General features: G+C 36.9%; 1 protein-coding gene across 1 annotated transcript in view; it reads right to left on the bottom strand.

Moving 5' to 3' along the window:
- Positions 1-16,322, bottom strand: part of LOC131062802 (26S proteasome regulatory subunit 4 homolog B) — a 65,350-nt gene extending 49,028 nt beyond the window's left edge. Inside the window, exon 1 of the mRNA XM_057996544.2 lies at positions 15,659-16,322. Coding sequence (XP_057852527.1) covers positions 15,659-16,135 — 477 coding nt within the window. The 5' untranslated portion in view covers positions 16,136-16,322. The remainder of the gene's footprint in view (positions 1-15,658) is intronic.
- Positions 16,323-24,246: the final 7,924 nt, after the last annotated feature.

The raw sequence follows: 24,246 nt of genomic DNA, 5'->3' as shown, positions 1-24,246 counted from the left end.
AAAGGTCCAGATTGAAAGTAAATCAACGGACAAGATCATGACACCTAAACCCTAATTAGGGTTTGTTACAAATGACCTCCTTTTTACTGAACAATATTAAATACATAGCCAAATATTAAATTCGGCACAAAAATCTAGGAGGTATCAACCAATGAGAAATAAGATGTCATGTCATCTGTAACAACCTTTCATCTAGAATCTTATTCCCTTTCCAATTCTCTTTCTTAGCATATGCAATGAATTTTGTCACGATTCCTTCGATTTCTGTGATTGGAATCTCGGGAAGATTCTTGATACTCTCTTCTAAGTGAATGACCTGATCGAATGCATCTAGAAGAGCTGCGTCCCAAGTAGGTTCAAGTTCCTTCGTTCTATCAATCAGGAGCATGGTGGCATACATCTGATCATACTGCTCATCTGTAACATCTACGTCCTTGCGAAAGATGATCTTGATTTTATCCTCAAATTCCTGAATATCCACATCTGTCTCGACCTCGATCCTTCTGCTAAGAATGGTACGAAGTACCTCAAATACTCTGTCCTGGATCGGATTGATCACCTCCTCAACTTGACCACATCTAACACTGATGTCCTCGAAGAGAACACTCTTTATATGGAGTAAGGTTGACCACTGAAACAAACTGTGAGAATCACCCTCTAAGATCCTCTCCTGCGTTAAAATTCTTCTGGATGTGTGTCTTATTACTTTCAAGACAGGGATGACAACGTCCTTGGTATGGGCAAATGCAGCTACTGTTGCCATCAATCTGTGGATTATCTCAAGGACTTGGATAGCCTGATGAATGATCTTCGACATCCTCGAAACAAATTCTATGGCCACTGCATGAGATCTATCCATCCAACTACATGTACGCTGGACCAGGTTCCTGAATCTTTCTGCTTCATTGATCGATTGAAGGGGCAATGCCTGCACTGGTGATCTAACTGGATCCTGACGTCCCAAAGGTTCATTGATGTGACTGAAATATGTCCTCCATGCACCGACCTCTCTCTCCAGCTTTCTATTCTTTTCTACTTCTTCTCTAAACTTGTCCTTCAATGCCTCAAATGTGTCGGTGGCATCATCTAAAGTCTGCTCTGTTGTGGATGGTCCTAACTCAAAAGTCTGTATATCATAATCCTCTGCTAGGATCTCACCCTCGTATTTATCTGCTGCCGGTGTAGCTATCTGCAGTTTTCTAGATCCAGTCTCATCTCGAATCATCTTGGACATCTTTGTAGCCTTCTTCTTCTCTGTTGTCATATGTGAACGTCCAACAAGGCTCTCTAAATCAATTGCACTGTCCTCGTCCTCAATTACGATCACCTTGGTCAATCTTTCCTTCAACCAATCTGGGATATTCGATCTTGTCTCTTGAACTTGAATTTCTTTATGTACTATTTCTTCTTGTCTGAGAGGAGATGTTATTTCATTATCATTATCTAAATCATAGTCTTGAAGAGATCCATCTGACGAAACATGTTGTGCCTGTCCTTCCTCCTGCCTGTCATTCTGTACCATCGACTCCATAGACTCTTCTACTCGAATTGTTCTATTCTCTGGTCTAGAAGAAGTACCTGGCGCTTGATCTTTGTTGGCACCTTGCTTTTTCTTGGAAGACTCTTTCTTTTCTAATCTTTCCTTTCTCTTTGAACCTCTCGAATGAAGATTGCCCTCACTGGCACATCGAAGGTTACCTTCACCTGAATTCCTAGGATTAGGATTGCCTTCACTAACACTGGCTCCACCTTCGGCTGGTTTCTCTTCCAAAGTAAAAGACATAGCTATGCCTTGTTCTCTCAACTTCTGATGTTGAACGTCTACCCATCTGCGAGTACAAGACAAGACTGGTGCCATCAAATCATCTAAATCCACGACCTCGGGCTCATTCCAATTCAAACTTATCGTTTTGCTTTCTCTATCATATGAAGACTGGATGTGCCTGCCATTGTCCTGAGCTTGGTCGGCCACTCTGTAAATCCTACATTTCCTGATGAAATCCAAAGGCAATCTAGAATGTATCTTACGTTTCACTTCAAGATCATCTAGGAGATTCATCATAAAATCTTCAATTTGGTGCTCATGTTTAAATCTTCTACCGACCGTCTCCTCTAAATGTCCATGGGGATCAAAGCTATTCCTCCAAGCAAAAGATGAAAAAGAATACAAGGCTAACTCCTTCTCTGCGTCATCCATGGCTAAGACATTAGGACATACCTCAACTGAATTACCCAAAATAATAGGTACCTGAACTCCATTCTGATGTCTGTGTCTGAATGCCTTCACATATGCTGCCAACTGCCTTGTTACTTCAAGTAACACAATTCTGTCTGTCGGATACCTCGGCAACATGTATGGAGGTAAAGGACATCCATGCACTCTAATGTAAGTGAACTTGGGAAACTGAAGGAACCAAGCACCGTACCTCTTGATGAACTCCTGGGCATCCTGAGATAATCTATTGTGAATCCCACCTTGCAACGTCCTTGTTATGTTCATCGTGAAAGTGTCATTGACTAGCTTGTAGTTCTTTCCTGGCGGATGATGCAAGTAGGTATAGGATTCACAAGCTCTGACCTCGCCGGGTCCTCTTCCAATCACTCCTCTGTGAGGTAGTCCTGCGTACTCAACGCTCCTGATTAAGGCATAGATGACGTATGAACTCATGTGGAAGGACTTAGTAGCCCTGAGTCTCCTCAACTGTACGTCTAAGCAATGGCTAATTATCCTAGCCCAATGTATTGTACCCTTTCCTTGAACAATCACCTGGATGAAGTAAAACATCCATTTCTCAAAATAGAAGGCATGAGGTGCTCCTGTAACTCTGTTGAGCATGGTAATCAAATCTCTGTACTCCTCTTGGAAATCAATCCTGTGTGGTGTGTTCGGTACTTTGCTTAGACGGGGACGACTCTTGAGTAGCCAATTCTTGTTGATTATGCTTAGGCAAGCATCTGGATCATCATCGTACACTGATCTGGCTCCTTCAATGCTCTTGTATATCATGTCCCTGTGCTCTGGAAGATGGAAGGCTTCACTTATGGCTTCCTTTGAAAGGTACGCCAAAGTGTTTCCCTCATTGGACACAATTGTCCTGGACTGTGGATTGTAGTGACGGGCACACTCGATCATCAACTCGTGGCACTGAATAGCTGGAGGAAAACCGGCCGCCTTGATGATGCCACTCTCTATTATTCTCCGGGCGACAGGTGATGGCTTGCCAATGTAAGGGACCTCTCGAAACTTCTTCGTGCTAAAGTTCCCCAAGTTGGTATCTCCAATGTTGCTCCATTTAGACACGATCTTGGTCTCCACTTCTTCGGTCTTCTGATCTTCTTTCATGAGAGCCGAGCGACTGGTGGATGCTCCCGCCTTCGAGGTCGCCATACCTACACAACGCTTCATTATAAGAACTAGATTTTGCAATAAATAGCGTAAATAAGAGAGAAAAGCTTTTAGGAAACCTCATGATAAGTCTCTAGAGTTATCATTTCCTAAAAAACAACGATTGAGCTAAGAGAAATTCAAAAATCAAAATTTCAAAACTTGAAATATGACGATGAATGAATAAAGCAATAATAATTAAAATCGCCATACCTCGGTAGAGAGCTAATCTCTAGAATGCAAAAACAAAATTCGCCTAGGCAAAAATTGAGGTATAAAATAATCTTCAATATGATCTCCTCAAAATTGACTTTGCCACCCTTGGAGTGAACGTGATCTTCAAGTATCGCCTTAGACGTGGTCTTAAATGATCTTCAAATTTGTCCTTGACAAATCGCTCAAACAAATCCTCCAAGTCTTTAGCAAATTCGCCTTAATGTATCCTCAAGTTCGCATTTGGTGTGGTCTTCAAATTCGCACCACCCTTGATAACTAAGCGCCACCCTTAGTTTGAATTCGCACCACCTTTGAACATACTTCGCACTATATTCGCCTCTTCTTAATTCGCATGAAGAAAGGTAAAAATGATTATGTGAAAATGAAATCTCACCCTTCATATATAGCGCGCTCATCCTTTCACCCCTTAGGCCGACTTGCTTAATAAAACCATTTTTTTAAATGATTTGCAATAAAATAACAAGGCCGACTTGCTTAATTGGGCGCTTCAAATCGATTTTTATTAATTAATTAATTAATTATTAATGCCTTGCGTTTTTTAAATGTGAATTTCGATTTTTAAATAAAGGCAAAAAATAATTAATAAAAGATAACGCCATATTAAATGCTAAATAAAATGGATATTCAATTTTTTAATCGATTTAGCATTTAAGGAAATTTCGAATTGTTTACTTGGCGCCAAATTTGGAAAAAAGGAAGGGACGTACCTCATCGCTCTGGTCCCTTGGAGAGGGACAGGAGCGATCCATGATTTTGGTCTTGATTTTGCATTTCTTACGTCCAACTCCTTCATCTCCACGTTGAAAGTCGATCATCTCGATGGGTTCTTCGCATTTGATCATCTTGCATGTGTGTTTAAGTGCCTTTTGAGTGTTCATCGCCCTTGTCCCTTGGAGAGGGACAGGAGCGATCTCCTTGTTTCCACGTCCATCTTGCATCTTTTAACTTCGATCTTTTCATTGTTGGCGAATAACATCCTTTACTTGTGTCTTTTGCGCTTATTCCATTTGTTCGCATGAAGTTTTGGGTGTATTAAAGGGATCATCGCCCTTGTCCCTTGGAGAGGGACAGGAGCGATCCATGTTTTCTCCTTAACCTTGGCAACTTTACACTTTGATCTCCTTTGCAATGTCTTCTAGACGCCGTCCTTGACCTTACCTAACTTCGCCTAGCTTTGATCTTGAAGGAATATGCGTGCTTTTGATAGGATCGCCCTGGTCCTTGTCCAAAGGACAGGAGCGATGGGAGCTTTTCACCTTGATTGGCAATGTTTGGACGTTGAAAACTCTTGCGAATTATCTTCAAACGATGCCTTGGACCATATGCTATCTCATGACGTCTTGACTTAGCTTGAACTTGAAGCAAAACGATGAATCCAAAGCAAATCGCCCTGGTCCCTTGGAGAGGGACAGGAGCGATATAGTCTCCATGCTCAAAATGATGATCATTTTACGTTCAAAACCCTTGTATATCATCTTTTTATCATACCATGGACCCTCTAAAACATTGCAACATCTTGTCCTTACGTAAATTTTGCATGAAATGACTAATATATTCAACATCGCCCTGGTCCCTTCCTGAGGGACAGGAGCGAACTAGGCTATAGGGTGCGAATTTCATCATTGCGACGACCTTTGAATGTTTGTGCTTGCTAAAAAAGTCTTGAAGTGTCCCTCGCCACCTTGTCTTGACTTGTATCGACCTTGAACTTGCATAGGAAGTAACATCACCATTGTATCGCCCTGGTCCCTTGGAGAGGGACAGGAGCGATCCTCCTTTTGTAGCCTTTACCTCACTTTGCCAGGTTCCAAGTTTATATTCAACGGACTCGTCCCTCTTCACTCCATTCGTCCATGCCTTGACATCATCTGTAACTTTGCAAGAAAATCATTTATATCAAAAATCGCTCTGGTCCCTTGGAGAGGGACAGGAGCGAACTAGGCATTTAGCACTGTTATGGACGTCCCAAAAATCTTCAATTTATATTCAACGCATTTATCTCATGTTTTTCCTTGTTTTCGAACGTAAACTTGCCTTGACCTTTGTCTGGATTTTGCATAATGAAGGAAATCGCTCTGGTCCCTAGGAGAGGGACAGGAGCTATAAGGTATTTCGCCCTGGTCCCTTGGAGAGGGACAGGAGCGATTTGGTCAATATAGGTCATTTTCCTTCGTTTCAGCATCTCAAATTATATTCATTTGGCGAAGCATCTTCCTTTGGACGTCCTCAAATCATTAAGTCATCAAAATCTTGCAAGGACAAGGCGAAATTTGATTTGTAGCTCCGGTCCTTCACTGAGGGACAGGAGCGATTTTCCTCCTGGAGGCATTTCTGTGCTCATGAAAATCTTCAATTTATATTCAATGGAAAGATACCGCCGTTCTCCATCACTTCCAACTTGAAATTTGTCTGGACTCTGCAGGGATGATGAGATATTTGAAAACGAGCTCCCGTCCTTCACTGAGGGACAGGAGCGATCTTGCTCCTATAGGCCAAAATAATATGATTTTTCACATTTTAACACTTCACGAGGCGAAAACAAATCAATTCCAATGCCCAGGATCAAAATCAAAAAAAAGTCAAAATTTGGTCAAAATTTTCAATCGGACAAAAATTCACATTTCACTTTCAATACTTAGACAAATTTAAGCTCTGCATCAACATTCCAATTGAAAATTAGACCATTTTGGCGAATTCATTGCATTCAAAATTTGCATCCTAGAAAAGGAAGCTCAAAAGCTCTCAAAAACGACTGGATTTTGGCTTGAAAAGACAAAATTTAAAACCCTAAGGCTTGACCCTAAATCCAGACGACGAACTAACTAGCAAAACCCTAAAAACGGAAGCGAAAACGAGCGAAAAACAAGCAAAAAGAGGGGGTCCCCATTTGCGATGGGGCGATGTGTGAAATGGTCACAACAGTACGCCACTCCATGATGGATGCTTAACACCTGCCACATGGAGCCAAGAGGGATGTAGCATTTGCTCTTGGGCCTAGGGTGGAGGGTCTTTTGGACACCCTATCCAGCTAGCCTACCCTAGTGCACTAAGAAATGGACAATAAAGAATGACAACTAACCTACAATCTAGTTTTATCTAACAAATATAATGCTAATAGTAATTAATACATAAAAAAGAATTTTATCACTCAATATAATTCATTAGTATATGTTTCAGTTCATAAGTATTACTTCATATGTGTTCTCTAATTTTGCGTTGCAAGAAAACAATATACAAAGGTACTCTTTAGGTTAATTTAAAGTATAACTAATTAGGGGACATTACATATATGTCCCTCAAAAAAAAGTTGTTACTTCTTCAGTTAAGGGTACTAAGTTGCCTCAAAATACATTTTTGCAAACATTATTGGGCAACAAAGGAAATGAAAACATGACACTTCCAGATATCCAGCTATGAAAACCATTTATGGAGACAAACTTCAGCTCAAAAAAGTACTACTCTAGAGCTTCTCACTATTAGAATATTTAATTATATTTTAGTCACCTATATTTAGTTCCTTGTTTAATGGTCATTTAGCTTTTTAGTTAATTAGCTTTTAAGCTTTATTTAGCATTTAGCTTTTTCTTTTTTAGTTAATTAGCTTTTAAGCTTAATTTAGCTTTTAGCTCTTTAATCTTTTACTTTAACATTAAGTTCTAATTATAGAACATCGTCTTGTAACCTCTATATATACCTGTGTATATCGTTCAATGTAATCATCCGATTATTGAATCATTCATTCAATTTATTTTTCATGGTATCAGAGCCGGTCAATGGGATTCTTTAATGTTTGGCGAATTTTTTAATAAAAATTCATGGCCTTCTTTTTGGAATATTTTCCAGATTTTTCTTAGTTGTGTTTTTTATAAAAAATGGTTTTGCTTTTTTTAAGGCTTTTTTAGGGTTTCGAGGGTTTCTAGTTCGTGGGTGAATTTCTGCTGGGCAGCAGTTCATGTTTTTTTAAGAGTTCTGGAGATTTTCGGGCCTGCAACCTGGAGTTTTTTTTTGCATATTGAAAATTTTCTTAGGGTTTCTGCAATATTCGACTAGGGTTTTGACCTTTCAGTTCAAGTCGAAATTTTATTTTGCTTGCAGATTCTTGGTGGATTTTTCGAGACCTCAACTGGGTCGTCATCAGATTTTTCTGGGTGCATCGTTTTCCGTGCCTCAATTTTTGAGCCGTCAAATCTCCATTCTGTTTTCAGATTCTTGGTGGGTTTTTCGAGAGCTTTTCTGGGTTGGTCTCATTTTTCTGGGTGCCTCGTTTTCCGCACCTCGAATTTTGTGCCAACAAATTTGCCTTGGAATTTAAAAATAGTTCACAATTTTTGCTATTTCTGTGGACGTTGGGATTTTTGCTGTTTTCTTTAGGCACCATTTATGCTGTTTTAAGTTTGCAGAAAATTTTCATTTCTGGGTTTCTTCAAAACCTCAAAATTCGCACCTTACAATTCATGCCAGAATTCTCCTCCAGGGTTTCAGATTTTTTGTGCAGCTGCTTCTATTCTGATTTTTGAATCAGATTCTTCTGTCTCATGCTTTCACTAGGTTGACCTCGTTCAACCTCCATTTTTGTGATGGCATCTTTGACCAACATCATGTTGGAACGCAATCAAAAGTTCAACAGCTGCCACAACACCTGGAAACAATGTATGTTCACGATATCTGAATATCGTTGCCTTGATCAGATTGATTTAGGCCAGACCTCGTCTTACAAGTCCCAGGGTTTTCACGATTTTTTCCTGAAAAATTGTCTGTCGGTTTCTGATGTTTTCCACAAAAAATCATGGGAGGGTTTTCACGATTTTTTCCTCAAAAAATGTTTGCAGGGTTTATAATTTTCCCTTAAAAATTATCTCATCTGTAATCCGCGATATTCGCATAAGATTTTAGTTATCTGGTTTTTACCCTTTTTTTTCCACAAAAATGATGATTTGTAACCTCAGATTTCTTGGTTTTTCGATTTTCTCCTCAAAATCGTAAATTCTCTTTCCTATTTCAGGGTTTGACGATTTTTTCCTCAAAATCGTGCTTTGTTGCAATCAGTTTGGGTCACACCTGCCAGGACGAACATCTGCAACCGTGGTACCTTGCAGTCAATTTTGGAGTTGATACTAATAATGTGTGTGGCAGCGGAGGGCGTGAAGGGATGGATGGAATCCCTCTCTCATTTTAACATCGAAATTTCTGTTTTCAACATCCATGCGACAAAAAAGAGGACTTTTACTGTGCAGGATTCATTGTCGGTGAATTTTGTGCAAGCATATTGGATTTTGGATTTTTAACCAAAAGAATCACTGAAAAATAGAAAAAACTGAGGTCCCATAGCTCCCTTGATGAGATAAAACATAATTAAGCAAAAACAATAACAAAGTTTAGGAGGATGGCTAGCGAGTGAACTGAAAGAGGAGAATTCCTCAAACAAGACAACTTCAGGGCAATGAATATAGGAAGCATTTCAGTAATGTCACAGCTTCACAACAAACTTTTCCAGATATATGAGCCATTTTGCTCATAGGCTTAGAGGATGTAGATCTTGAGCCAGATATCCAAAATTTAAAATTTGAAACAGATAGGCTTTCAGAAACAGATAGAGTATGGGATACATATAAACTATTATAAAGTATCAACTATAGTTGCATCAAATTTCAAACATATAAACTATTATAAAGTATCAACTATAGTTGCATCAAATTTCAAGACGCCTACTACAAATACAGCTGGATTACATAATCATAGAAACATACATATTCAATTATTTATACATCTAACTTCAAAGATTCTAGGTATGTGTTTGTGTTCGAACAGATTACTCTTAATGTTTTATTTCTTTTGCAATTTTTTGATGTGTTTTTAGAGCCTTAAACTGGATAGAGTGTATCCAAACATATCAGATACAGCCAAATATGGGCTTGTATATGGGCATGTTTGTACATGGTATCCATATCACATCCAGGAAAGCATATCTGTATCTGGTATCCAATATGCAGATAACAAATTTAAGATCCTAGGAAGTGAAAATATTGAAGTGTAATAGTTTGAGGATGCCAAGGAAACCATAGTTTTAAAAACAAACCTAAAGCATTTTCATCCTATCATCAAAGCTGATGAATAGAATCAATGGTGAGTTATGAAATAGAGATTATAAAGGTTGACCCCAAAATCAGTGATGCATACAACACTGAAGAACGAGATCTCAACTAGCATAGATATCTTAAATACATCTATCTAAAAGACACCAAGAGATATCAATATAATATAATATATTCCTTATATAATTATTAATTATTCTATTATATTGTTTCTTGTAATCGAATCAGGGGGCCTGGAGTTGGAACGGAAAAGTGGGAATAAGCTCTATTGGGCCAGAATGAAAAATAAGCTTAGGTTGTTTGATCCCCTTGTTGGTAAGAAAAGCAAATATAGGTCCATTTGGTACACCTGATGTAACTTTCAGCAAGGTAGAAGAAGGATCTACTCCAATAAAGACTTATTCTCCTTTCAACAAGAGGACGATGGTTCCACTGTTAGGGTATACCCCTACACCCTATCAGATCACCATCCAATCAAAGCTCAGATTGCATTTAATGCAAATGCTGGCCCTCCTATTATGAGAGAAGATAATTTTCTCCTTAACACTAGTCTTCTTAAGGGCCAAGATGTTAGTTGTGCTATCTATATGATTCAACAGATTGATAAATGGGATGGTCGTTCTAGTTCAGCCATAGATAGATGGAATAAAAATGTGAATAGCTAGAGGAATCTGATGTAGACGGTAGGCAAGAAGAAAGCTAAGGATGGAAGGAAACCTGAAAGGGGCTTGGTTGATAGCCTTATGATGTTGGAAGCTCAAGCCCAAAGGGATCCCACTAATCAAGGCCTGGTGCTCTCGCTATCTTAGATCAGGAACTCTCTTAGGGGCATTCAGAATCATAAGGTCAAGGGTATCAAGGTGAGTACCAGAATCAATTGGTTAGAACAAGGTGACAAGGCCTCCAAGTTCTTCTTTAACCTCCTTAGGCAAAAGGTTATATGAAAGATTGTACTTTTTCAATGGGTGCTAATTGTGAAAAGTTGTAACTCTTTCAAAGAGCAGAAATTATGAAGGATTGTACTATTTAAAAGGGTGATAATTGGGAAAGGTTGTGTCTCTTGTCAAGGGCAGACATGATGAAGAGATGTGACCTCTCCCTCACATTGGAAGATATAAAGGAAAGAAGGTTTCATTTAAGGAAGACATCCAAGGCAGATCAATTTGGAGAATAATTTATTATTCTCAAAAGGTGGCAATGGAAGGTGGTGACTCAATACTTATGAAAGGTGGTGACCAAACTATAAAGAAATCATTCCAAGCATTCAAGGATCACTTATCAATCATCACTCGTGGATCCACAAAAGCAATCATCAGTTATCAAATCAAGCAAACAATCAATCAGCAAATCACTCTATCAAATCAGCATTAATTAATCATCATTCACCAATATATCAAACCAGCATTCATTACATCATCACTCATCAATCCTCTAATCAACAATCACTTAATCATCACTCACCAATACCTCAAACAACACAATCAATCCGTCATTCATACAAATACCAATCATTCAGCAACAATCCATTAATCCTCGAGTGAAATGAATCATCAAGTCTGATTTGGAAAAGAATTCAGAAACAAAGCTAAATTAGAAATTAAGAAGAGCAATCCATAATATAAATGGAAGTAATTGGTATGCAAACATTATAGTATTAATCTCCATAGAAATCTGTTCGGATGATGCAGCAGTACCAGTTTTTCCCCAATTAAGTAGCCCACCCCAAGCTGGTTAGCTTGTGGGCCAAGAGGTTGAATTGACGTGGTTGGTCATTCTGCACTCTTGGGCTTAGTTGTGAGGAACCAGTATCTGGGCGTCCTTCAATTAAGTAGTGCACCCCAAGTTGGTTAGCTCGTGGGCCAAGGGGTTGAATTGACTTGGTTGGTCGTTCTACACTCTTGGGCTTAATTGTGAGGACAATCTCCAGGCACCCTACCAGGCCTTCCGATTAAATTCTTACTATGATTGGCTGTTGGAAATATGCTACTAATTGAATTCAAAGCATTTAGGATACTATGTTTCAATAGGAATTATTTATTATTTGTATATGATCATAGATCTTTGATATTAATTGATTACAATTTTCCCTAAATTGAATTGCAATTATGGAATAGAATACTATTTGTATATAAATTGTATTGTGGGAATTGTTATTTTAGACAACTTCAGGTATATCCCCAAAAGAGGGCATTACAATAGCAGTTGAAATAACCTAACTCTTTTTGGTGATATGAATAGGCCCAGTCTGGATAAACAGTAAATTAAATTTGTAGCAATTGGCCTCAATGAGACTTCCGAAAGAAGTGCAACTGCCTGCAACCAAACAAAATCTCAAACTCTAGAAGGCTATCCAATTGGCTAGCAATTATATATGAAGAGCTCCAAAGTGATAGGAGTTTACTCTAAAAAATTCCTATGGCCCAATATCGCAGCAAGAGTTTCTGTTGGAAATTCCTAAAGGCCTTCGAACATGTTTGATTGTTTAGAAACTGGATTGTGGACAGGGATTTTAATGCTATTCTATCATCAACCGAAAGATCTCAAGGATGTTATGCTATTCCTCCATCTGCCAAGAATTTCAACCGAATTCTTTCCAAGCAGGGACTGAATTATTGTATGAAATGTTACTAGTTTGACAAATTTCTAGTTAATATAGATTATAGACTAAATCCAAGCAGATAAAACGATTGAGTCAAAAGTCCTGCAAGGTTGGATACGATCATTGGCAAGCCCAGTTTTTAATAAAGAGATGAAGAGAAGCCTGGGGGTGCCATTTCAAATTTGAGCACAGTTGGTTAAATGAATAATACTTTGAAAACAAAATTAAGGACTGATAGACCTTTAAGACCAATGAATTGATAATCATCGTGGTGGCTGAAAAAACAAGGCAAAATTGAAATTGCATATAGGTAGAAGTTCAAAATTGACAGGGATGGGAAATGGGAGATCCAAACTGCTTTACAGTTGGTGCTATATGAAATTCAGCATCGAGGATTAAATTAATAACTGAAAGGAAATGATGAAAAGTTGACCGTAGATCTGAATAGAACCTAGTTGGAAGAGGAAATTCCCTACTTGAAGAAAATATGGACTTAGTGGCTAAAGAAAGGAGCTAGAAACACAGATTTCTTTTACAATCAGTTATAGACAACAGGAACCTCAATACAATAACCAAATCGGTCAGCTTAAAAGGAAATAAGATCGACAATCAGTAACAGATAAGAGAAGCAACAGTTAAATACTCTGAAAACCTCCTAACTGAAGATCAGATAGATAGGTAGGAAGAAGACAGAAAAAAATTGTATAAAATCCCTAGGCTTGTAAATAATGAAGGTAATAAAATAGTCACAACAGAAGTCACAGAAAAATAACTCTATGAGGCAGTTCATTAATTTCAAAAACACAATTCACCAAGGCATTATGCTTTTTCTGCTAGATTCTTTCAAAAAATTTGGAATATTTATTTCAAAACACTGTTGGAGAAGATGTTGTAGAGGCTATTCAACTGCCAAGAGACGTCATAGAATGTTACAAATTGGATAAGATTATAGTGCTACATCCATATTTTTCTTGTTGGGTGTGGCATGCCTGAGCTTCCAAAGCAGATCACCAGGTTCAACTGTTCAAGAGACACGATAATATGTTAGAAAGTAGAAAAAATTATAACTACCACATCCACATGCTCCTCACTGGATAGGGTGTAAATGAGCTTCCAAAGAAGAGCCTCAATTCTAGTCTCCAAGAAACTAGATACAATGTTGGAAACTGACTAAAATTATTAATACCACATCCAAAGAGTTGGTTGTGCCATATCACCAAGGACAAAAGTAACCACAAGTTAAGGTGATTACAATCTACGAAGTCAAACTATGTAGTAATATACAATGCAGTCTAATCAGAAAACTCAAAATTAATGAACAAAATCCATATTTCATGGGGTACACTCTCATTTTGTTTCACTTTCTGTCTCTATGCCATTAATCTGGCATGAAATCAAACAGAAAAATGTATTTTTCTAAAATTTAAAAAAAAAACTCTGCCTTTATTGATTTCCTTAGCTTTCCCAATAACTTGAAAAACCATCCAAGGGGTTAAGCTCAATTAGTTAAAGTGTTGTGTTCTCATTGTGGAGAACCCAAATTGAAATCCCTAGAGGGCCATCTACTGTGGAATTCTAAATTGTGACTCTTGGTCTTCCAAAGTTGCCTTCTAGTGTTGGAATGGTTTCTTAGTAAGTGGATTTTTAAGTTGCGACTCTGGTCTTCCAAAGGTAATTTCTAGCGTGGATTTATAATTAGTGCTTTCCGGAACTTGTATTAATCTCATTACATTGCTCAAAAGGAGCTTGTTTAGTCTCACAATATTGCTTGAAATATTTTCACTATCAAGGATATAAAGTTTAAATTGGATAAATACCACATCCACATACTTCTCTTTAGGTGTCTGGTACATGTTCTTTCAAAGAAGAGCCTCAGGTTTCCAGTCTCCAAGAAAGATGGTAAAACATTAAGAACCGGCCAACATTATAAATTCCACATCTAATTAGTTGTGGCATAGCTCCAAAAACAAAGCTGAGTGTGAGTCCAAGGTGCCTCCAACCCTCAGTTTTGTAATCTAAGCAAAAGCATACCCCACGGGAAATTTGAAAGATATACTACTCAAAAAAAAATTGTAAATACAGTATGAACACAATCACTGTAAAGAATTAATTACATTTTATGAAGAGAGTAGGCAGGGGTCCTATGGGGGGCTTAAGTTCTATTTTTAAGGAAGAGGTGGTCTTATGAAGAATTTTTTTTTTGCTATGGGATTATTTGGAATCTTTTCCAAAAAAAATAGGAGCCCCTACTTTTTAGGCCTGTAAATTTAAGCAAGTGAAAATGGGGTGGGGCTAGAAATTGCCCCACTAGCTAAGAAATATTTTATGCCACTTGTCAATCATCTGAATTTTAGAGCGAAAACTAAATTTATTTACCACCAGCTTGCTTAAATTTAGGAGTTTAAACTCAAGTTGATCTGCAATACAACAATTCACGGGACCATCAACATCCTTAAATTTAGGAGCTTAAACTTTTAAGCTGAACTGCAGTACAAAATTAATGACACTAATAGCTTTAAAATATTTGTAAAAAATCTCAGCAGCTCCAGTTCTATGTTTTAGGAAACCCCCCTCCATGCGACCCCAACCTTAGCTACAGGTCACCAAACTGTTTAAAACAAAAACTGTCCAAGTAGCTCTATGTTGCCTAGAACGTTGTTAATAAATGATCAACTTTTAAAACCTGATCATGGATTCAGCAGAGACACTAGAAACACTGGAAATTAAACAAAAATTGAACAAAATATGATGGAGGGTCAATTAGCTAAGTAACATTGCTACTAACTAATCTTAGAAAGGGAGAAAAGAACTTTGAAACCCTGATGATGGATTCAGTAGAGAGACTATAAATGCCAGATATTACACATAATACGATGGAGAGGCAATTAGCAAACAAACATTGCTTCTAACAAACTAATCTTTAAGAAAGAGAGATTAATGAACGTTGAAATCCTGATGACGGATTGAGCAGAGACTAGAAACCCCAGAAATTAAACATGATACGATAGAGGGGCAACTGCAAAGCAATATTGCTTCTAACAAATTAATTTGAGGGGGAGATTAATGAGCTCGAAACCCTGATGACGGATTCAGCAAAGAGACTAGAAATGCCAGAAATTAAACATAATATGATGGAGGGCCAATTAGCACGGCTACATCGCTACTAACTAATCAACCTTTAATGAAAGATATCAATAAACTTTGAAACCCTGCAGACAAATTCAATAGAGAGAATAGAAACGCCGGAAATGAAACCTTGTACGATGGTGGTCAATTATCAAAGCAACATCACTACTAACTAACTAATCATAGAAAAAGATATTAAAGAGAATCGGAGTTTCCGACCTTATTGTGCATGAGAATCGCACAGCCAGGCTCAAGTTGGTCCTTGTCGACAAAAGACAAAATCCCCACATAATACTCAGGCCCCACGGAGGACGAAACGATGGCATGATTTTCATCAATTAACTCCTCTAGATTCCCAACGCTCATGGGAGAGCCGCGCAAATCGTCGACCTTTGACCTGTCTTCCTCGTTCTTCTCCTCCTGCGGTTTGAGGCGCTCCTGGTTCGCCACGAACTCTTCTTCCATCAGCAGGTAATCTTTGATTCTCTCAAGCTTTAAAAGCCTCAGCTTGCATTTTGTGAGCGGGGTTACCGTGGGGAGGCGCGCAGCCGCCTCAGGGCCCTTCTGCTTGCGCTGCTTTCTACCAACGCGCGATGGCGGTGCTGCCGGCTCATACTTCTTTTCTTTCTTGTCATCCTGCTTGCGCTCCCCTGGTGCGCCTCCCTTGCTGAATCCTCCCGAAGGCCCCTGCCCCATTGTTTTTCTTCCCTTTGCGCTGCTTCAATTTGGAAAAACCAGTTTTCCTTCCCTTCAGTGCTCAGATTTGCGAAAAATATTGCTTTTTGTCTTTGATTTGGTTCGACGTTTTCTTTAATGGTGGAAATTCCCCTTCATTTTCTTTTTGAGGGTGGACACTCGACTCGGTAGGTACAATGCTTTTGGTTCTGCTGTGATTTGGATAATGTGATTAGATTTGGAGGTGTGAAGGTGTTTAATTGGTTATACAAATTGTGATTGGTAACATTTTTGAAAGGATATTTGTATTAATTTTTTTTATTTTTTAACCTCTCATATTTAATTTTTCAATTACTAATTTTTAAAAAATTAAAAGACAGATAATTAAAAATTCATTGATAAATGTCACATGTATCAATAATCGTGTCTATAGTTCAGTTATGTATTTTTATTGACATTCATAGCATACGACTACTTGAGCATTTGTGCATAAGTATTGACAATTTTAAGTGCACTGTTATGCGAGCATATTTGAGTAGGTATCGAGTGACACTTTGAAATGTGTACTTTTCTACTCTTGCACCAATAATGCATCCCATAGCGTGTATCATTACTACCCAAAAGCCAAAACAATAGCTATAAGCAGTTAAGTCGCATGCGGAGACGATTAAAAAAATTTGTCAAAATCCAATGTACCGTTTAGAATCTATGGGTGCGCAAAGTTAGCTATAAATGCTTCCCTTGATTGTACTTGATAAGTTATGGTAGATTTGTTATAAATTTGTTAGTTATTATATAAAAAATTGAAGAGGTTTTAGAAGATTTAATGTATAAGAGTTTCTATTTTCAACAATTGTGTAGAACATAATTAATTTTTAAATTATAATTGATTGATCTTTTTACCTCTATGTATTAGTTGATATTTTTACCTCTATGTATTAGTAGATCTTTTTATTAACTTTCTTAGAATAGAGAGGAATTTAATGGAGGGGCATCAAGTCTTTGGCCATTTTTGGAAAGAATTTGTTTTAGAACAATTATAAAGCAGTTACAAATGGTTAAGAAACAAAAAATGAAAATAAGTGAATAAAGGAAGGTGGTGCGATAAAGAGTAGAGGGCAAGAGACCCCTTCCATGTGAAATCGATAGAGTGGAGGAGGACCCGAGGGGTCGAATTAGAAAATGTAGTGTAGTGTTTTGTTTGGTAGTTGTGAGGTGGAAAGGGAAAAAGTGGCGAAAGGAAGATGCTTGGCAAGAATTAGGTGAAACAAATGAAAGGAAAGATCAAAATAGAATAAATATGGGAGAGTACAGTTTGTTTTTGGCTTTATTCTCTTAGATTTACAGTTGAATCATTGGGCTCATTACATATTTTTGTTTTGTTATTATGTGCTCCTGTCATTTGAATTGATAGAGATAATTGGCATTAGTTATTTGTTTGGGTATAACTTCCATCATAATTGTGTTTCTATCAATTTAACGAGTTTGTGTTTGCATTCTAATTCTTCTCACCTTGAGGGCAAAGATGTTTGGCGCTTGTTTATGATTATGGAAATTGTCAATATCAATTGGTATCAAAGCCAATGGTTCTAAGTGTGTAGGCCCAAAGCTGAATGGGAGGCAGTCTATGCTAGGACCTATGGGTAGAGAAGAGAAGAAGTGTGAGTGAAGATTGATGAGTAAGAGAAAAGGATTGTAATAGTGAGAAGGATGGAGATTAGTGTAAGAAGACTCATAAGAATTATGTCTTGGGATGAAGTGGAGAAAAGGAAATGCCATGAGACGTTGAACATGATTGCACGAAGAATGGATGCATTGGAAAATAATTATTTTCTTAATTTTGTTGTGATTGCAAGGAATCTGAGAGAAGTCAAAGACAACAAGTTTGTAGCAGAGCCATGTCTCATAGAAGGCATTAACAAAAAGAACGAGGACAATGTTTATGAAGACTATGAACAATTAGTAGATGTTAAGGAAGAAGATTGCCAAGTGAAAGAAAATGATGAAAATTTTAATTATCAACATTTAGAAACTTCAAACTTTGGTCACCTTGAAGATTTGATGAAAGGTGGTGCTTGAAGAGATTCAAAGTCCAATTATGGAGAAAATCATGTTGTATGCCTAAAATCATCATCGTTAATCATAAATTCAATAGGCAACCACCAAACCTATCTAATTAACAGATTTTGAAATACAAACAATAAGAAAGATACTAAAATCAACAATTAAAATCAATCAATTAAACGTAATCCATTGTTGATCACGAGCATCAAGTCTCCCATTGCTCTTCCCCTCCTTATGGAATGTTGGCTCTCAGAGTCGCGCTTGAAAACCTACATAATGTTAGCACAAGAATTTGAAGATGGTGGTTGTTGAAAATGAAGGATAAATGTTGAATTTATAGATTCTAGAATGAAGATTCGAATGGCTAAGATCGATTCGAAGGCTGATTCAATCAATAATTGAGATTACTTAAGACAAAGTTGATTGGAGATTATTACAATGAGAACTGACTGCATGACTGAACTAATTGATAGATGATTGGCTTGATTGATCAGATGAACCGAATTGATTGATTAGTTAACTGAATAGATTAAGGAGATGACTAAATTGATGGATTTGTTTGAAAAAGTTGATTGAAGAGTTAACATAATTAACTAATTAGTTAACTGAATTAACTAATTAGTTAACTGGATTGACTGATTAGTCAAAAAAAGCTGATTGGGAGTCAAAGTTCTTAAAGTCAGTGGTAGTTGGAATTTTAGCACGTGTTGTAGGAAATTTGGCATGAAATTGAATTTAAATTTGAATTTTGGATTTTCGAAAACATGAAATGACATGCAAATTTTTTGAAATTAATTAAAATTAGAATTTGGGGGATTTGAATTTTGAAATTGAATTTGGTTAATTTGAAATTAAATTTGAGAAATTTATTTAATTTGGAAGACATGATTAAATAATTTAAAGAAATTATTTAATTATAGAAAAATGGAAATTGAACTTAATTAAATAATTAAAATTATTTAATTAAGGTAATTAAATTGCAATTAATTAAATAACAATATTATTTAATTTATTTTAAAGAGGAATGGTTAATGATTGATTGATTAAGATATAAATTGAGTAATTAATTTACGATGAGAAACGATGAATATTAATTTCAAAAGAATAAAATTAGATGAATTAAATAATCAAGATTATTTAATTAAGTGAGAGGAACAATTAGTGATGTTAGAACGAAACAATTTTGAGTGCCTACATATTGTCCCTCTTTGAGACAATGTCTGAAGTAACGTTGTTTCAAAGAAAAGGTGAAAAATATGCCCTAGTATGTTGAGGAATGGAGGTAGGATGCCCCCTCGAGAGATTGTTTGTGCATTAATGGTATGAATGATCTCTCGAAAGAAGAAGAATGTGTTATATGACAGATAGAAGAGTGGTTAGTTGATGACATGTATGGGTGTGCTTAGGTAGAAGAAATGGTTGGAGTGATTTGTAGATTGATTGATCGATCAGATTGATTGGATAAAGATCAAGTCCAATTTTAGGAAGGACGCAACTTGTATAAGACAAATGATAGATGATTGTTTGATTTTAGGAAAGATACATCCCGTATAAGACAAATGATTGATGAAAGTTGGATGAACAATGAAATGTTATGAAAGTGAAGAATGATAGGAAATAGAATTGATTGATGGATAGAATAGTTGATACGAGGAAATTAAACTGTCACGAATTCTTGTGTCTTTATTATAGCGCAATATTTTCATCATTGAGCCTTATTATGTATCAATGGAATTGTGTACACCAGGATATGAAAGGCCAAGGTGCAAATGGTATCCTATTGCAGTAAAAAACATGTAGCAGACAAGGAGTGAATCCATCGTTTCTAGGGTTGTTGTATTAAGGGTTGAGGTATGTGCGATAGTCACAAGCATGGATATCCTTGACTTTCATTTGTGCATAGGATACTTGCCAAATGAGCGTACCAACACAGACACCCAAAATACCTGTGCCCCAGAAATTCATGGAAACACACCATAGACATCAGACAAATAAAAAGGATCATGAACCATCTCAACTCCTCTAGTCACTTGTGGACATCCATGAGTAGCATAAGAACATGACTTGTCATAAATCAATAAAGATAAATAAAATAAAAGATAAGACTAACTTGACCAAACAAGTCATCATCCATACTGATCTTCTTGCCAAAGATAAGTGTTTCTAGATAGGATGATTGTTTGATAGGATGCCCATTATAGGAAAGATGTATCCGTTAGGACATGATATCCAATAGGGTGCCTATTTTAGGAACGATGTATCTTTAAAGGCACGTTGTGTGATAAGGATGTTGAAAATTGATAGCCATTTGATTAGTCGGGTTGTAGACTAGCTTGGTTATTTGTGTGTTGATACATGATTTGTTAAGCTCAATATTGTTTTGGTTGTGTTTTGTGTCTGTTGAAATGCTTGTCATTTGGAAAGGATAATTTATTGTGAATCGTGATTGATGGATTTTTATTTTGTTTTTTGTTTTTTCTAGTTTTTAGGGGTTTTTAGAGTTTATTTGATGTTTTGGGGATTTTTTTCAAGGCCTTTTTTTTTTTTCGAGACATTATTTGATTTTTTTTGACAATTTATGATTTTTTCAGGACTTTTTATGATTTTTTTTGTATTTTTTTTGTATTTTTTATGTTTTTTAGGGATTTTGAGAGATGTTTGTATCACTAATTGGGGTAAAAGACATGTCAAGATTTATTCTTAAGCAAGATGTATTTATTTGTCCCAATGTCTAGCAAGGCATAGAGCATTATGAATGTATGGATGAATTGGTGGGATGGAATGGACAAGTGAAAGATGGAGGTGGCTTATTATGAAATCGGAGTTGATTTGGTTTCCAAGGACTATTTCGCAATGAGATAGCTTGTTTATCCAAGCTAGGGGACTAGATATAATGAGGTAAGGTGATAGCTTGGTGCAATGAATGGTATATGGTCCATATGCATGGATATGTCAAGGGGATTCTAAAAACGTGTTTTATATTTTATGTCCTTAGTTTTGATCAAGACCAAGAGATGGAAAAGTGAATATAAATATAGATAAGGTGATGGATAGTGGACAAAGAATAAGAGGAGATATGGTAGGATGGGATAGAATGAATAAAATTTGCCCCCAAGTATGGAGGTCTCCATTTGCAAAAGGGGGATGTGTGAAGTTGTCACAACATCTAGCACTGCTCAAATAAGTGTTCTTGAACATTTTAAAGATAGAGAGCCAACCCACTCTTGGAATCTCTAGGAAATTCAACTGAACATATCTAGTGACTAGCAAGCATGCACAAAAGGGAAGAAGAATCCCAAACTAGGTCAAGGTACTTAGTCTTTGATTACCCGTGTGTGTGAAAATGCATTCATTCTAGTCCATATGATCATTGTAATCCTTAGAATCTGGCGTGACTAGCTACGCGAGTTACCTTAACTTCAAAGGACGCGACGAAATTGGCTCCAAAAAGTTCATGTTATTAACTTTTTCAATAATCCAAAGTCCCAGCTTGTTTTATCGATCACGATCAAGGATCTATAATTTTCGACTAGCACAAAGGTTATGTGGAAATCATACTTTTTGGTGACTTTTTGGAGCCAGTTTAGCCACTGCCACTTCAAAAGCATCCTCGAAAGAGTCTCGTTGCCTGCGAGCATCCATAGCCCTAATGAGGTTATCATTGTAATCTCACGAACATTGCTCTATTTCTAGTTAGGTGTTTATAGCCCCGATAGAGCTATTCACATGTTCCCAAATCAAAGCATTTTGAGATTGCATTTTTGCTTTGCTTTTCTCGATATTTATTTGCTTGCTCATTATTTTGTTTTGATCTTTTGATATTGTGTTTTCTCTTGTCATTTATTCTTTTGTGTGTTAGCTCGAAAGCAACGAAGCTCACATGGGTTCGAAAATTACTGCAACGCTGAAGCGGGATTTTAGATTTTTCACTAGTCACGTCTTCACCTAAGAAACTACAATGACCTGGATTGATGTATTGAGTGTATGAAATTATTAATCAAAAGATGTCGGTATCAAGATACAAGTGATTCTCTTTTTGGATCAAGTATGCAACCCAACCGAAAGATAGCGTTAAAGAGAAAAAACCTTGGATTTCGAAGTGTTTCATGAATATATATCTAAGAAATGGATTGAACATACGATTGAGCATGGGTGAGCGTGTGCCAAAATGACACAAACGCCTATTTAACAGATGAAGGATTTATGCAAAGGATTGAATGGGAGGGATGGAAGGATGGAAAATAGGTGTTGGATAATAAATAAGATATTGGAAGATTTGCTCAATGATAGATGGAAATATCCTCAAGATCAACATTGGCACACACCTTGAGAGGTGGTGGAGTGATGGGGGACAAGTGGATCTTGGATTTTGAGATTTTTATAATGGAGTGGATATGGAATTCGGGACATAAGGACCCAAAATGGATGAAGGAAATGATAGAAGAATAAATTTAGAAAGTGGGAGATGTGTAGATGGATGATTGAAGGAAGCTTTTGGAACAACAAGTTTGCATGCCAATTGTGATTTCTCTTTGGGACACAATGCTCTTATGGGAATCCACATTATTTTTATTCCCTTTTCTTTCTGGTTCTTTGGAATGCATTGCTTCTATGAGCGACTTAGGAATCCACATAGTTTTGGATTTTTCTTTTTTCTTAATGGGCCTTTATGGCCTTTTGGATATTATTGTTTGCTTTATGATCAATTTTTGCTTTATTTTTACATGTCTTTTAGATGGGACATGTTGATCTTTTGATGAATATGGATTTTTGGACTTATGGATATTATGCTTGACATCCAAATTACTTCCAAAGGGAATGGGGTTCATGGATGGATAGGAATGATATGGAGGTATTTTGGATGAGTTGATGTAGGTAGATGGCTAGAAGGTGCTCAAAGATGTGTCCCTTTGTCGATCTTGATTTATAACAAGGTAATTAGATTGCGAGCTAGGGATCATATGGATAGTGGATGGAGGGATGTAAGGTCCTAAGATAGATGGAAGAGACAAAGGCTTTGATTTTGGGATAAAGACCCAAAATGGATTTGGAGGATAGGGACTATGTATGTTGGGATTTAGATGGAAGAATTGTTGGCATTACATTAAGTTTGTTGGTATGATGATATTGAGAAGGTTGTTGGAGATTGATGAAATAATTGATAAAGGATGATTACTGTCTTAATGATATTATTTTGTCATTGATGTCAAGCAATTGATTTTCTGATTCGGTATGATGTTGCCATATCTCAAAGAGTATGTTTTGATGAGTATAAAGATGTCGGTAAGTGACACAGAAAGAATGTGAAAATGAAGGGGAGTAATAAGTTATTCAATGGGCAACTATTACCAAGTTAGACAGTGATGAGATTATGTTATTTTGATTGTTTTGATACCTATATATGTGTATTCGAAGACTGAATAAGAAGGAGAAAAGATTTCATGTAATAGAATGAGTAAAGGTTTGATACTATTATATTTTACCGAGCAAGGAGCCAGTCGGTAAATTCCAAGGTTATCGATGTCGGTTAAAGAAGAAAGAAGTCACCGAGCATCGTCAGCAAGCAAAGCTACCGAGACAGTAACCGAGATGAATACAGAATGTCTACCGAGTAAAGTTTAGAATTAACCGAGTATCAACCAAGCAGTAACATAATGCATTGGATGAATAAATACATTATTAAATGAAGGATGCCAATGAGCTAGAGATTTATAGAAGATTGGAATGTCGTGCAAGAAGTTTGTTAAGGATCAACGACAATGAAAATTCAAGAGTTAGATCTACAACACAAATTGAACGGTCATAACCGAGCACAAGTACCAAGGAAGGAATACAAGTTTCAAGGCAAGATAAAATGTTTTTCAGTTCGATGGATTCAATGAACCTAGTCAAGTTTGAAGATCTGATGGCTAAGATTAATCATGGGCAATGTGATCAAGGAGATTAAGCAGTTAGGAATTGCTTATAAATAAGGAAAAGTTGATGAACAATGTATGCGGGCAAATAGAAGAACAGTGATGTTGTTGAAGTGATTACAGAGTACAAAAGATTGAAGATCTGATTGAAGA

The sequence above is a fragment of the Cryptomeria japonica genome, chromosome 9 (assembly GCF_030272615.1).
Source record: "Cryptomeria japonica chromosome 9, Sugi_1.0, whole genome shotgun sequence".
Classification (NCBI taxonomy): Eukaryota; Viridiplantae; Streptophyta; class Pinopsida; order Cupressales; family Cupressaceae; genus Cryptomeria; species Cryptomeria japonica.
This window is presented reverse-complemented; position numbering and strand designations above follow the sequence as displayed.